The following is a 16900-nucleotide window of genomic DNA, read 5'->3' on the forward strand; positions in this document are numbered from 1 at the left end:
AATCAAACTCATTCTCCTAGCATTGTGGCTGCAGATAAAGTGAGAGAAGGAAAGTTTCATAAATTAAAAGGTGTTAAGAAACAGTCTAAGAAAATTTCTGTAAATCTAACAGAAAATGTTCCAGAATCTGATTCCAAAGTACAATTACATGATTTGGGAAATTTAGAGGAATTGAAAACATTTCTTAGTGAAGAAATAGAAAGACAACAGAGACCAATAGTAAAAGGACAAGAACTTCTGTTTAAGATGATATCAGATTTAACAATATCCAAGAATCTTACAGATAATCAATCTTTCTCTTGTAAATCTAATGGTATTGACAGGAATAAAACATCTCATAGGAGATATGTTTCAAAATGCTTTAGATGCAATAAACTAGGTCATTTTGCTAAAGACTGTTATGTTAGGGATAAATCTTGTTTTCAATATAAGAAATCAGAGAATAAAGAAAAATCTGGAAATAATTATTATTCCAATATCATATTGGCAAGGACAGAAATATCAAACTACTCACTAGACATGGGTAAAGCTAAAGACAGCTCCAACCCTAAAAGAGAGTTTGGTGTAGTATTAGCTCCTTGTGCTAATATTACAGAGGTAATCCTTTGGCAGTTCTACAAAGATTTATTGAAGATGTGCCTCGTGAAATCTTGCTTGACACAGGTGCACATATCTCACTCATTTCTTATAACTTGTTTAACAAAATGAAATCTCTAATTCCAAATGATATTTCATTTTTAAGTTATCCAATTAAATTAAAGGGAATATTTGAATAAGAAATTTCAGCTGATAAGCAAATCAATGTTTTTATTTCAATTCCTTGTTTTCCATTGAAAGTTTATCATCCATTAGTTGTTCTTCCAGAATCCTCAAATCCAAATGTACAAGTAATATTTGGAATTGATTTTCTGAAACGCTATGGTTTTGCATGTAATTTTGTTGATAATACAGTGTCCTTGTGTGGACTAGAATGCTGTTTAGACAGGAAATCAGGTGACAGAGGAAAATTAGAGCAGTCTCCTGAAGTTTTTCAAGACACTAATGATAATGATCAAGTGTTTAATATTGAGACTCTAAAGAAAGATGAGAAGGAAAATATTCAGGAATTAAAAGAGAATTTGGTGCAGAATTCAATGAAATCAGCAATTACTAGTGAAGAAAGGGATAGAATTCTGAAATTCTTTAAACCTGCCTTTGAATTTTTCTCTGGTGTTTTCACAGAGGATATTGTTTCAATGTCTTGCACTAATGCAGTAGAACACTCAGTGCAAATTTGTACTCAATCTCCTATTTATATTAGGCAATATCAGACTCCACTGAAATATATGGAGCATTGCCAGAAACTACTACAGGAATATGAAAGGGCAGGAATAATTGAGAAGTCAAATTCTCAGTGGAACAGTCCATTCATCTTAATTGAAAAACCCAATGGAAGCCTGAGGTTTGTCTTAGACTTGAGAGCCATCAATAAGGTCACAAAGCCTATTGATTTCCTTCTGTGTAAAATTGAGGAATTATTGATATGTTTGGAAGGAGCACAATATTTTACAAAACTGGATTTGAATTCTGGCTACTTTCAGATTCCTTTGAAGAAGGAAGACAGAAAATACTTTGCATTTACTACTAGATGGCAGAAATATCAACTATGTCGATTACCACAAGGTGCAAGAAATTCTGCTGTATCATTCCAGTCTTTAATGAATTCTGTCTTATCAGATATGTTGGGAAGTGGAGTCATCTATTTTCAAGGGATAAAATTTCATCTTTAAGACATTCCATTGTAAAATCCTATGGAATGTCTTAAAGATATTAGATGAGGCAAATCTATCTTTAAAGTGCTCTAAATGCCAATTTTTCTTAAAAGAAGTTGAGTATTTAGGTCATAAAATCAGTGGCAAAGGAATTATGCCAACTCAGTCAAATGTAGAAGGCATATTATCAGCTAAACCTCCTAAAACAGTTAGACAAGTTCGCAGATTTATTGGCATGTTAAATTTCTATAGGAAATTTATTCCAAATTGTTCATAGCTATTGCTGTGCTTGACAAGGAAAGGTGTTAAATTCAATTGGGGTGAAGCTCAACAAGAAGCATTTGACAAACTAAAACTGGCATTGACTAAAGCTCCAGTTCTCGTTTATCCTAAGTTTGGTGAAGTATTTTATCTTTCTGCTGATGCTTCAAATGATTGCATTGCTGCTGTACTAGAACAAAAAGAAGGAGAAGATTTTAAACCAGTAGCTTTTATAAGTAGAAAATTATCAGGCCCAGAATTGAATTATTCAGCCATAGAGAAGGAAGCACTAGCAATAATTTTTCCATTGAGAAAATTTAGATACTTATTGTTAGGACAACCTATTCAAATAAGATCTGATCCACCAGCCTCTGTCATTCCTAAGTACTATGAAGGATAAAAATCAATGTATAATTAGGTGGGCAGTGGAACTGCAGGAATATAATATTGATGTGGCTTATATTCCAGGAAAAAGAAATACAGTTGCTGATTGCTTATCTAGATCTCTAGAATCTGATGATTTTGAATCGTCTAGAAATAACCATTTTAATCAAGATGAGGAAAAATCTAAGATTCATGTTATTCATAAGGTGAATAAAGAATTAAGTTCTCAGAAAACTAGGCAGTATATAAATCATTTTAGAAAGTATAAGTCATTTGCACCAGGTGATTTAGTATTGTTAGATGATAAATCTAGTATAAAAAGAGTTGGGAAATTAGGAAGGAAAGTTTTAGGTCCATATAGAATTTTAGACAAATTTTCTCCTGTGAATTTTAGGATTCAAGATGTCAAAAATCCTAGTAAAATTTTATGTGTACACTCTGATAGGTTAAAAAGGTACTTTTTAGGAAGTAGAAATTTAGTTACATTAGGAGACAATATGAATAAAATATTGAAAGATGAGCATTGTTTTCCTAGTACTAATTTTGCATCTTATTCACAATCAGATAACGGGAAAGGGAATAGTTTTAAAGTTCATAATTCAAATATGCAGCAAAGGAGAAAATTAAATTTTGTTAAAATAAACCCTAATGCAGGAAATTTTAGAAATCCCAAGGTACATAATTCAGATAATGTACAATGTAAGAGTCAAGATAAACAAATTGACTCTAACATGGATGAAATAGTAGCAGAATATCATAGCTGGTGATTAGTTTACGGAATTAACAACGCACATAAAGTATATTAATTAAAGGTAACTTTAATGAATAACTTCTATATTTCGGCAATGTCACATTGCCATCTTCAGGAACATAAAGATATGGTATGTGCACGCAGGCACAAAGCAAATGAGGAAGAAAGCAAGAAACTAATATTGTTCCTCAAGTCCTAATGGTGCCCTCTGGTGGGCTAATTTGGTAGTCTTGGCAGCTGGGCTGAAGTTCTCATAATGTAAGTCTCCCAAATTTGGGGTAGTTTCATGCACCCAAATTTGTTGAGGTTAGGAACGTTTTTTAGAGCTGCTGAAGATTCTTTGAATAATCTTTCGTATTTAAACTTGCTGCGATGAATTATTTTTGTTTTCTTCCAACGAATTTTATGGTGGGTATCTAAGGCATGGTCTGCCAGCCCAGAGTGGCTGTACTGGTGGAACTGGATGTAGTCTTTGTGTTCTGAAATCCTGATATTTGCTACTAGAATATCATAGGTTAGTTAAGTAAGCCAGAGGAATGTGAAAATACCTCTAATTTGGTTAGTAAGAATAAAAAATCTCAGAAACCTGTAGAAATTGATTCCGATAGTGATGATTCTGTAGATTTAGAGCATAATTCAAATAGTTTAAATGATATATTTGAAAAGTATAGAAATGAAATTTGTAAGTATAGTAAATTGGAAGAAGAAAATTCAGAATTATCTGTAGCATCAGATGACTCTGAAACTAGTGATTAAAGTGTAAATAATGATGAGCAAGAATCACGTTATTTTTTAAGATCTAGGAATAAGCATTAAAAGTTTTGTTAGATATAGGTTGAATATTTAAAATTTTTTTTAAAAAAATTTTTAATATAATAACATATAGGTACACTCGGAAATAAATTAAAAATAATTGTTGAACAGAGATCATCTCTATGGTAGGATTAAATATTAAGATAATATCTATGAATATCCTGGATTACACCAATTATTAACAAGAGTATCATATGCCTATCCACTCAGTCCTGAATTCTGTCTTTCACCAATTTCTCTAATACCTTAATCACCACTCCTGAGATACTGATTGGCATATAATTTGTTACTTCTGTCTTGGAGCCTCCTTTATGCAAAGGGACTATTTTGCCCTTCCACTCCATTGGCACGTTCCCAGTACTGAGGCTTAAATTAAACAGTTTGGTCAGGAGCTGATAATTCCCATGCAAATTCTCTTAATATACAGATCGATATGCCATCTAATCCTGGGCTGTGTTCATATTGAGGTTATGCAATATTTTAAGCACCTCAATTTTTTTAACTTCTATCCTCCTATCAGTCAATGTCACAACCTAGATCAGGATTGTCCAACCTTAGATAATTCAAGTGCCGCACCACAATGCATATCTAGTAATTTGGTGAGTAGCAGCGACACAACTTCAAAAGCTGAACAAATAAAAAACACTAATTGCGCAATAATCGTGCGCTCACGTTCCCCATGAGTGCCCAGAGCATGCACGTTTGAACAAAACAGTGTAAGAAATCTTCTTTGACACGTCTAATATTTGATGTAAATATTAGACGCAAATATGTGATGTAAAAGCACCAAATAAAATTACCAACATCGAGATTATCGATTAGTGATAAAATTAAAATATCTAATACGCATTTGATTCAAATTATCATTTTATTTTTTCGCTTGTGAAAATCAAAACCCACAGGCATGCTGCATGCAGGCAGTGCTTTGGATAGCCCTGACCTAGATAGTACACCCCTGAAAAATGTTCATTCGGTAATTCAAGTATTTGGTTTGGTTCTGTTACCACCACACTATCAGCACTTTTTAAAGTTATCCTTCCAGAGTTATTTCTCCTTTTACTTGCCATATAGCGAAAGAACTCTGGGATTTCTTTTGGCCTCATCAGCTAGCTATCTCTCATAATTAGCTTTGGCTTTCCTTACCATACTGGTCACACCCTTCTTGCCTGTGCCTTATACCGCTTATGGGCATGATGATTACCTTTTTCTTTATAAATCCTCCACATACTTTTCTTTGTGTACAACTCTTACTTAATGAATTCTCGTGGAATTCACTTAACGAAGTGATAATTTATGAAGCTATTCATCCATCTAACTCCTACCCGATTCATTCTTCCGACTCTAGGTATACATTCAGATATTGCTTTCTTCAAACACTCCTTCACCACCTCCCCCTCCAAATTCTTATTCCATGGCTCTGCTGAAAGCCATCTCCTCAGCTTGTCATAATCACCTGCTTTGTAATTCCACATATATCCCTTAACAGAAAATTCTGCACGTCTGACAATTTCCAAGGTCAAGACTACAGATCACTTTCTCCATATGAAGTAAGCATAGCTAGAATTGGTTAGTTTCTCTGATTTAATGATCAGATCCAGCACTCTTGAACCTCATGTCCCCTCCATTACATGTTGTCTCAGGTAATTACCTCTCAGCAGCTGTGTAAATTCCATTTCCTTCCCTGCTTGTGGCCATTCCTCTTCCTGGTCCATGTCCCATAGATGAAATCTTCCATAATTATTAATTGACCTGTACTCATCGTGCTAAGTAGAAAGTGCATATCATCTACATTCTCCCATATACCTCCTGAATTATAGCAGCAACCAGTTACATATTTAGTCCTATTGGCTTCTATCTCACACCAGATAGCTTCAAATGAACTGCCCTCTGAATTCCTGTTCTAATGATGTACTTCTACTTTTTTTAGCTTTAATTCCTCTGCTATCGTTAGCAACCCCCCCCCCCCTTTATCCTGTTCCCAGATTCAACATTTTTTCTGTTGGGAGGCTCCATCTGTGTTGGGTCCCAGGTCCCTTGATCCCAATGTGACCTGACAGCTATGTTAACTCATCTGCTAAGATGCAATCATCTGCTTGTCTCTTACACAAATCACTGCCATAAGACAAAGTGGCAAACATCATGACAAAGAGAACAAGTTATACAGATTAAGTCTGAAATTAAACTATGGCAGTCCAGTCTGCAGAGGGTTTGTAGAGAAGAAGGTGTTCTTGCTTAGCTCTTTGTAGGTCATTTTTATCTCACAGATACCTTCCTGTTGAGGAATGATGATATGCTTATGCATGAAGCTCATTTGCTTTAAACACACATCATATTGTAATCAACTACATTCATTATTTTAATGAGCACAATCGTTATTTTACCACTTTTGAGCCTTATGCACTCAGACAGATTTTATGCAACTCGACAGATATGCTTTTAAATTTTTACAAAAAAAAAGGTGATATCTGTTTTAGGCTACATTGATCTTTATATATAGAGAGATGGAGACAACATACAGAAAGAATGAGTGAAGACTCCCCCAGAGAGAGAGAGACAGAAATATCGACTTCATGGGAGAAGGAATAGAGGATGGCCTTTGAAAAGATGGGAAGAAACTGCAAAAGGCCACTAGGCTTATTACTGGAAAGAAAGAATTTATACACATGATATATATATATATATGGAGGCTGTTCAATATATTTATACAGAAAACAGATTACCTTTAATCGTCATCATTTACATGGGCTTTTTCGAAGTAACTACCATGAGATGTGGTGCATTTGTCCCAACATTGCGTCCACTTCTTAAACACGTGTGAAAGTCCATTTTTTGAGAGTGCTTTCAAAACCACCTCTGCAGCTTTTACACATGCTTTGTTGCTTTCGAAATGGCGGCCTCTTAGTGGTTTCTTGAGCTGAGGAAACAGCCAGAAATCGCACGGTGTGAGATCAGGACTGTATGGAGGGTGTGGTAGGATATCTATGTGTTCTTCTGCAAAACGTCCACTACACCACCAGCAATATGTGGCCTTGCATTATCGTGGTGCAATAAGAAGCCATTCTTCAGCAATGGACACTTCCTTTTGATGTGCTGTACCATTGTCCATAAAACATCCACATGGTATGAGCCGTTTACAGTATTCCCGGGTTCTACAGCGTGTTGGTAAACAATGCCTTCGTAGTCAAAAAACATTATGGTCATAACTTTACCAGCCGATTTTACAGTTTTTGCTTTCTTAGCGGTAGGCAAAGATGGATGCTTCCATTCACTGCTTTGTTGTTTCATTGTAGGGGCATAGTGATACAACCAAGCTTCATCTGCTGTAATGATTCGTTTTAAGAAGTTGTCGCCTTCTTGTTCCAGTCTTTCTTTCCATTCTGTGCACACATCCACTCGATGTTGCATTCTCTGGTGTCAAGAGTTTGGGAATCCATCAGGTGCAAACACGTTTCATTCCTAAATGTTCAACCATGATTGAGTGAACACTTCCCACAGAAATATTCAAGACAACATGCAGCTGGCATACTGTAATTCTGCGATCCTCCTTGATGATAATCGCTGCTGTGTTGATCATTGTTTCTGTAATGGACGTTGAAGGTCTTCCCTCACGTTCAAGATCTTCCACATTTTGCCTTCCTTCCTTAAAAGTTTTATGCCAGCGAAAAACACTTGCCCTCGACATTGCTTCATCGTGGAAAGCTTCACGTATCATGTTAAAAGTGTCCAATGCAGATTTTTGCAAACACACACAAAATTTAATCACATAACGCTGTTCCAAGGATGCTTCCATTTCGATGACTGGTCACGGCTTGTAGGCACGCCTGAAACAAGCTTGCGTTTAGTCACGTGACACTCTGGCGCATCAGCCCGTATACGCCATCTGTCGACCTCTTTTGTTAATACAGACAGCAACATTTCTTTATTCCACAGAAATTAATTTTGTGATGAGTGGTTTTGCGACAGTAAAATTAGTCTTATTACTTATTGAACAGCCCTCGTATATAGTCATCCCTCGGCTCACGTTGGGGTTCCGTTCTATCCAGCAGGATGTAGTAAGTCGTACATTAAATCTACAAAGTTATAGGGGGTTAGGGACTTAACTGTAATAAGTATACTGTCATTTTAATTTTTAAACCTTATAAAACTGTACTGTGCATTACTGCCATGTGAAGGACAAGGCTGCAGTTCTTCCTCTTCTGCAACACACTGTCCCTCCAGTTCGACCAATTCTTCGTTGGTCAACTCTTCAGGGGCACTTTCTATAAGTTGAATTATGTCATGATCATTCATTTCAAGACGGATTGTTTGCTAGGCCCACTATTTCTTCACTCAATTTACAAAGGTCTTCATTTTTTTTCAAAACTTCCAAAATCATTCACAAACCTTTTAATGTCTTTTTTCATATGCTACTCATACATTGAGAGATCACTTTCTCCCAAGCCACAACAATATTTTTAATAGCATGATAAATATTGAATGCTTTCCAGAATTGCATAATAGTCTGATCACTTCCTTTAGTGGCAGAAATGACTTGCAAAAAAGTTCTCTGCAGATAATAAGCCATAAGCACTGCAAGAACTTTCTGATCCATCGGTTGAAGCAGTGTTTGGAGGGAGAAAACATGGCCTTGATCTAGGGGTGAAATTCACGAATGTAAGGTGGATGACCCGGAGCATTATCTAGAATTAATAAAATTTGAAATTCTACATTTTCTTCCCACAATAGCTTTCCATTTCACTGGCATAACAGTTGATTAAGGCATCCTAAAACAATTTTTGAGTCATCCATGACTTCTTATTGCTCCTATAATGAACTGGAAGAGTACTTCCTAATGTTTTTGAAGACTCATGGATTCTGACTGTGCTATATCTCAAATGCTTAATGCTTTGAGTTTATATCCAGCCACATTACTCCCTAAGAGAACCATAATATGGTTGTTAAGAGCTTTGAAACCAGGCATAGATTTTAGTTTTTTGTGGATGAATGTCTGCTTGGTCATTTTCTTCTAAAACAAGGCAGTCATCCACATTAAATATTTGCTGTGGCAAATAATTTTTCTTCATAATAGTTTTATCCAATTTCTCCACAAACTCCTTGGCAGCCTTCTCATCGGCACTTACAGATTCACCATACATTTTAATATTATGCAGTGCAAAATGCTGCTTGAATCAATTGAATCAACCAGAAGAAGTGATGGATTCATAGCCATAATTGGGCCCCTTCTTTCTCCTTCAACATGTTGAAGAGACTTAATGCCTTAGCGGTTATGGTTATAGTGCTAAGGGGTATTGTGCATTTGGTTCAGGTCATGATACAAGTAGCTTTTCCATATCACTGATAGGACCTTGTCTTTGCTCCGTCACTATCGTCAATTTAATGGAAGCAGATCCTTTCACAGCCTCTATGATTGTAACCTCATTTTTCAAAATTGTTGTCAATTTAGAATGAGACCATTTGAAGTCATATGTGATCACATTAACGGGCTTACCAGCTTTATGTTGCTTTATAACTGGTAACTTCATTTCAAGATCAATTACTCACCTCTTTTTCTGTGATTCTTCACTAGGTTTTTTGATTGGGCATGTAGGGGCCATGTTGCACAAAATATCATGAAATATTTAACGATTAATACACAAATAACCCATTTCTCAAACACAAAATCAACAGAGGAACTGTTGAAGACACGTGCCGATTGCTGAGGGAGGTTGCCACTGAATGAGCTATTACCGCTGCGCATGATACATTATTGCTAAATAGAAACCTTTTTATTTTATGCTTGTGTCTTGTTCGAAAGTATAGTTGAAAATATTTATTCCCTTATGGGATCACAGATGTATCTTTGAGAGGACATAACTTGAACTGACGTAAGTTGAAGGATGATTGTGTATATATATATTGTTAGAATTGTATATTAATTTTATTTTTTATATTAAAAGATTATACATTATATTTTAATGTTAATAATAAATATATTCTGTTCTATAAATATTCAGTTCCATTTTATGGGTTTCTAAACTTTGATGTGGCACATCATAGCCTCATTTAGTAATGAATGCAAAAAGCTAATGGTTATGAAAGGTTATAATGTCAGGATATTTCATATAATTAATTGGAATATAAAATTGTTATAAAAGCTGTGATGGGTACTGAGTAGAATAATAAGAGTAAGTTGTCTGTAGCAATTTCTTAAATGTAAATATGAGATTTGCATTTATTCATGCACATGATTATATATTTTGTAATATTTTTATTGGTTTAAACAGGATAGCAACCAGTTTCATTCTGTATGTTTGGATACATATCCTCCTATACATTATATGAATGATATGTCTTGGGCAATTGTAGACCTTGTTCATCAGTATAACTGTTATTATGGAGAAAATAGGGTAAGTAAAGTTTTTATATCTTAAAAAAAAATATTTATATTCATTGAGATTTTACTTGAGAGCCTATGTAGCTCAGTGAAAGTGGTGTTTTTTCCACTCCTGAAAGAAGACCCAGGTCAAATCTAGTCACCAACTTGAGGAACGTGTTTTAAGCCTTTCTTCAACTGGTTCCTGAGTTAGTTGATCTTTGGCACAGTCAAGTGGATTTTTTCTTCCAGAAACTTGGGTTTTTTCTCCTGTAAACTCAAGAAAATCAACCGTAGAAACCACACTATCTCAGACAATAAATGTATGGTGTTAGGATTTGGGACCACAAGATGGCAGCACTTGTCAGCCACCTCTCTTCACCGGATGCTGGATGTTGTTAGTTATAGTCTTGGGGCATCTATCTGTAATTGGCCTCCAGTGAAGTTTGAACTGCTGCAACCCCTCAAAAGTTAGCGCTAAAACAGCCTTGCCTACTCCCTGTAAGGGAATCAAAGGCAGTAGTGAGGAGATTTTATTTTTTTTTTATGTGACTCTCACCTCACTCATGGGATATTGTAAGCCCTATAGTACTTTAGTACCATGAGTATGCTGTGGATTTTTCCTTCTTATTGATCTTTTATATAGTCTGGAAATCCTGCTCTAGAGATCAAACATGGAACTTTTTTTGAACCACTTCAGGCCTCCGACAAGCACAATGGTGATCTCATGTCAGGCAATGAAATTCATTTTCACCTAAAAGATATGATTAAGCTTGTATTATTTAAATACAGAAATGAGGTACAGTTTAGTACAGTATGGTACCAGTATAGCACAGAATTATTTGAGATATGGAGCAAACAAAAATCCTCAAAAAAAAAAAAAAATAATAATAGGGAAACCGGGGATGCTACTAAAATGTAACACATACAGAATGACTTCAGTAGGTTGGAGCTGCAGACAAATGATTGTGGTTATCAGTTCAGTGTTAGTAAGTTTAAAGTAATGCACTTTGATCTGATTAGATTTCCAACAGCATATTATATTGGTAGAATTATGATTGGAGAAACTGATGAAGCTAAGGATCTCAGTATTACAGTGGGTAAGAAGTTAAAGCTCTAGGGTCACATAGCTAAGATTACAAAAACAACTCAGAAGATAACTGTGGTGCCAAAACGAACATTGATGTATGAGGATAAGGAAGTCATTTTGCTTCCTTATGAGGCTTTGGTGCTATTGCATTAGGACCATCATGTGCAGATTTGGTCCCCTGATGTCTATAGGGATGAAGCTGTAAAGAGGATTCAAAGAAGAGTTATAAAGATATTAGGAATGTAGATTATGTGGACTGCAGCCAGTGGTATGCAGAAGAAGAAGAGGATAGAGACTTATAAACTTCTAAAATAGTGTTAAGAGATACTAGCTGACAATTTTTCATTATATTGGAAGGTGGTTGGAGGACAAGGGAACATCTGTGGATGTCAAATTTGTGTGTAGTTAAGAAAAGGATGAGAGCTAGATTTTACTCTCACAGAGCAATGAGTGAATGGAATGGCTTGTCTATTGAAGTCTAAGTGCCTATTGAAGGTGAGTGTATCTAGAATAAATTTTAAGAGAATGTATAATAGCTAGTGTAGGTAATGTCTGGCTTCTTTTGATGATTTGAATTTTTTATTTCCAGGATCTTTTAAAAAAATAATAAATAATAAAAACAAAATTCATAATAATTTCTAATAAATTTAGAAAACATTTGTTTCTGATAACACAAAAAAGAACTAAATTGTATAACCAATAGAATGGTCATCTCCTCTCTCACTGCTTGCATTATTAATATGCTGTACATTACAAATTTAATGCATTCTCTATTTTACTAAAGAACTGATCTGACATATCTGTTTTAGGCAAAACAGCTATGATCTCATATCTTATACAGTTTGTATTATAGGTGGCCTATACATTTGATGCAGGACCTAATGCATGCCTTTACTTGGAAGAATCTAGTATCACAGAGTTTGCAGCACTCATTAAAAATTACTTCCCTCCAATTACTGATGGTCAAATGTATTTTACTGGATTGCCAGTTATTCCAGCTGTTCCTTCAGAGGTAGGCTGCTTTTTCTTTGTATATATTACATTTAACTTGGTACATAATAGAAAGAACACTAAGTTGAAATACTAGCTTTCAAAACTAAATACCAAAGTGAACATAATGAAAAGTCATAAATATTCATAAATAAATAGTCAAAAATAAGTGTGAATGAATTTAAGGGAAGTTTTGACTTCTCTTGACTCATTGGACTCAAGGATGAGTCCTTGACTCTCTAGAGGTCTCAGATAATAAGATTAATAATATAGGTGTGGCTGACAAGAGGAAATGTGATGTTTTATGACAGTGAACGGTATATTTATATATAAGAAATTGATTTGTATTATATTTAAGTAGTTTTAAAATCTATTATATTATAAATAGAGATTATAACAAATCTGGCAGTCACTTAACTTTATTAAAAATTCTGTATCTGTTAATATCTATTCTTTTCATAATCTGTGACACATAAGGCTAAGATCTACCTCCTCCAGTTATTCCTGTCTCTTGCACCTAATTCTGCTCCTCTCTTTCCAGCTTTCCTTCTCATTCTTTGCCAAGTTAGTTTTGGCCTACCTGTTCTTTCTGAGATTTATGTTAAAAAACTGCTGTGGAATTTCTTCTTTATCCATTCTCAATACGTTCCCAATCCACTTCCTTCTACTTGTTTTTATTTCACTGGCAGTAACTTTTTTTGTTTTGTCTGTGTATTTGTTATATGTTGAAACTAAGATATTTTTAATTTTATCCAAATACAGTTTAAAAACTATTTCATTTGCATTCTTTGACCTTTGTTACTTAACATATCTCTAACCTGTAGAATAACATTGTTTTGGTTTCATTATGATATTTGGATGTTTCTGGCTTCTGAAAGCAGTATATGTTTTTATCAATCTTTGTGTTATATCCTTACCAATTCCATCTCTGATATCAACATTAGCTTCTGGGAAGGTATATACAATTCTTAATTTCTTCTGCTGCTTATTTATTTATTTTTGGTAGTTGTTCATTTAAGAGCTTTTATTTTATTCATATTTGTTTTATATGAAATACTTCTGTTTTTGTCTGATTCTGTCTGTTTAGATTATATTAAAACTGTATTATTTGCATAGTCCAGCTCTTCCAACTGTGAAATCTCATCTCATTCCTCTTCATATACTTGCAGTTCATGGAAAATGGTGCATATTTTATATAACCTTGTTTTTAATGCATCAGCCCTCATCTCAGATCACTATGATATTGTCTGCTGTAAATACAGCTTTTACTTTCTTTATACATTTTTTTTTATTCTTACATTTTATTGGGAATTCCACAGTTTAAAATAATTATCCATAACATCCATCAGTACTGTGAAAGCTCTGGACAAATTTATAAAATGTAAGTATAAGGAGGTTCTAAATTTTACACTCTGTTCAATTATATTCCTTGCTTACAACTTAAATAGAAAATATATTAATTTTTACTTCTGTTTATCCAAAATATCCTTGCAAATAAGTATTAGGATAGAGACCCCCCCCCCCCAATCCCTTTTCACATTTAGTGAAATTGCCTTTCTTTGATATTATGGTTATCATTGCTTCATTCCATCATCTCAGATAGGTTTTCACCCTCAACACTTGCAGTTGATTAGCAGTAGTTTCTTTAGTTAAGCATTTCTATTTTTATGCTCTTATTGCTGTTTGCTTTTGTATTATTCATCTTCCTAGCTGAAAAAGTAGCCAAAAATGTAATATAGAGGCTAGCATTTTTATGTTACTATTATTATTAAACCAGTTGCAAAATGACACCCCACAGATTTTTTTTATAATTTCTACATTAATATATATTTTATATTAAAACTATATGTAATGGGGGAAAATCAATTTCTTATATATAAATATACTTTCTACTATAATGGAGTGTCACATTTCCTTTGCAAGCTAAAGCTTTATTAGTCAAATTATTTTACTATTTGTGAGGCTTTGATTATGTTTACTTTAGTACTTATTTTGTTTTGAAAGTTAGCATATTATATATACAGTGGAACCTCAGTTGTCGAACAAATCGGTTTCTGAACAGACAAACTAGCAACCACATGCTCCATGGACTGAGATGTAAGGCGGGAGAACATCAGTTACGTGGCAGCCTCCGCTCAGTGCAAACACCTGCTCAAATTTGCAGTGCGTTTTCTTGTTTCTTCATAAATTACAACTCTCCTCCGTATAATTAAAATGAAGTTAAATTTTCATCTATATTTTATCTATTTATCTATGTATCGTGTTTATTCTTTTTGTGTAAGATTTTATGCATGAAGTACTGTTATAAAGGTTTAAACAAGCAATCATCTTCGGGAATAGATTAATCCATTTTACGTTAATTCTTATGGGAAAATGGTTTCAGTTTTCAAACAAATCGGTTCCCGAACAGCCTTTAGGAACGAATTATGTTCGACAACTGAGGTTCCACTGTATATATATATATATATATGTATATATATATAAGTCACTGACACAGAACATAACTTTGTGCAAGAACTGTAGAATATTCTAGATGAGACTAAATTTGATAATGTGCTTCATAATTTGTGATACGAAAATAGACTTGCGAGGAACTAGCTATTCCCCTGAAGATTATATGGATTTACTATTTGTGCATGGGCTCTAGCATTATTAGTGTCCTGATGAGAGAATTCAATAGCAGTATATTGTATCTGGATTATGCATTTACTATAAGTAGAAAGAAAATTTGTGAAAGTCTTCTTGTATCTACTTTTACTACCTACTCCATAGTCTTACTCTAGGCAACATCATTAGATATTGCAGGCCTGAATTGGCTTGATTAAATACCATCTAGAGTAAGTTTTTCGAATTATTTAATTCTTAGCTCAATCATTACACTAAGTGTAAGATTTTTATAAAAAAATCTGAGGAGATAACTGCATTTATTATAAAATGTGCAGATAAAAAGAGATGAAACTGAAGCCTGGAAAAATTAAATCTGACTAACTTTTTGGAATCTACCATTGCTCTACAACTTTCTCACATACCAAAAAATTGGAAAGAAAATTATTATGAGACCATAGGAGGGAGGTCAATTAGGACGGTAGGATTATGATATTTAGTTCCCAGTCAGTTGTTTACATCATCATCATCATCAAATTCCTGCCATGTACCCTCAAAGGGTGTACAGGATATGACAGTACTACATGAAAAAATTACATCATTACTAACTTCCTATCTACAATTTTCCTCCAAATCAGTCTGTTACTTGTCAAGACTCCAACATTATCAGATCTTATATTTCTATCGTCTAAGGCACTTTGTACCGTATCAATCCACCTATATCTCGGTCTTCCTCTGGGTCGTTTTCCTGCCAACCTGGCAGAGAACACTTGTTTTGCTAATCTTTCCTCTCCCATTCTATTTAAGTGACCATACCATCTGAGATTAGCTCTGCTAACGCATTCCTGGATGCTGACAATGTCAAGTTCTTTCCTATTGTCAGTTGTTTACTTATGTGCATGTTGTTATGCACATAAGTTTTTTTTTTTCTGATTAGTAAAACATAGTTTCTAGAACATATTAAAATCATTTTGCTGAAATATAACAACCATATTGTTTGTTTCTAATTTTAATATTTCACAAAATACTGTATGAAGTTTTATCCAGCAAAACTTCTTATAATACTTGCAACAGAATTGAATATTCAGCCATTCTTGAAAGCTGAGCTTACTTTCTTTCATTGTTATATCATTATCAGCATTCAGTCATTGTCAAAATTACTGAGACTACTACTGTCATATTGAGTAATAAATTTAATTTAAAATAAAATAAATTGTTACTCAGTGTTTCAACTTTCATATTAAGGTCATCATCTGGATTAAAGATACCAAGAAATTATATACTTGGTTTAATCCTTTATCCAAGTGTAAGCAAACAAAGTTTGCACCTGAAGTATTTTCAGGATTGGGGCAACACGTGGTATGACTTCACATCACTTGCCTTAGTATTCCGTAATGCAAAGCACACCACCTTTCGGGCATGTATAATGCATTGCATTATGGGAATGGTTTCGACCTTTATTGAGGTCTCTTCAGTGGGAGCCTAACCTAGAAGAGATACCAAGGTTGAAGCAATGTAGAAGTCATATTTTCCTATACCAGTTGTCAAAAGGTGTCACACCTTAACTTGGTATCTCTTCTGGGTCTGGCTCCCACTGATGATACCTCAATAAAGGTTGAAACCAGTCTGGGTAGTGGTCCTTCCCATATTGCATAGCATTATACATATCTGAAAGGGTGTGTGTGCTTTGCACTGAGATACTGATGCAATTGATGTGAAGATATTAGCTTCTATATACAAGCAGCGCAGTCGAGAAGATACTTCATCTGCAACCACTGTTTGCTTACACTTGAATAAAAGATTAAATCAAGAATATAATTTCTTGGCATCTTTAATATATAGTATAACCAAATGAAAAATCTTCCGACGCCCATTCTGTCAGCCTATTCAAAATCTCTACATCA

At 34.4% G+C, this 16900-nt stretch overlaps 1 protein-coding gene across 3 annotated transcripts in view; it reads left to right on the forward strand.

The window, feature by feature from the left end:
- The window catches only part of Mvd (mevalonate diphosphate decarboxylase), a 137938-nt gene that overhangs the window by 110279 nt on the left and 10759 nt on the right, over positions 1-16900 (forward strand). For all 3 annotated transcript variants that reach the window (XM_090408722.1, XM_090408723.1, XM_090408721.1), the window contains 2 exons: positions 10224-10346; positions 12256-12414. In XM_090408722.1, coding sequence (XP_090264848.1) covers positions 10224-10346; positions 12256-12414 — 282 coding nt within the window. The remainder of the gene's footprint in view (positions 1-10223; positions 10347-12255; positions 12415-16900) is intronic.

Source organism: Typopeltis vanoorti, chromosome 18, assembly GCF_054136105.1.
Source record: "Typopeltis vanoorti isolate ZY-2024b chromosome 18, IOZ_Tvanoo_1.0, whole genome shotgun sequence".
Taxonomy (NCBI): Eukaryota; Metazoa; Arthropoda; class Arachnida; order Uropygi; family Thelyphonidae; genus Typopeltis; species Typopeltis vanoorti.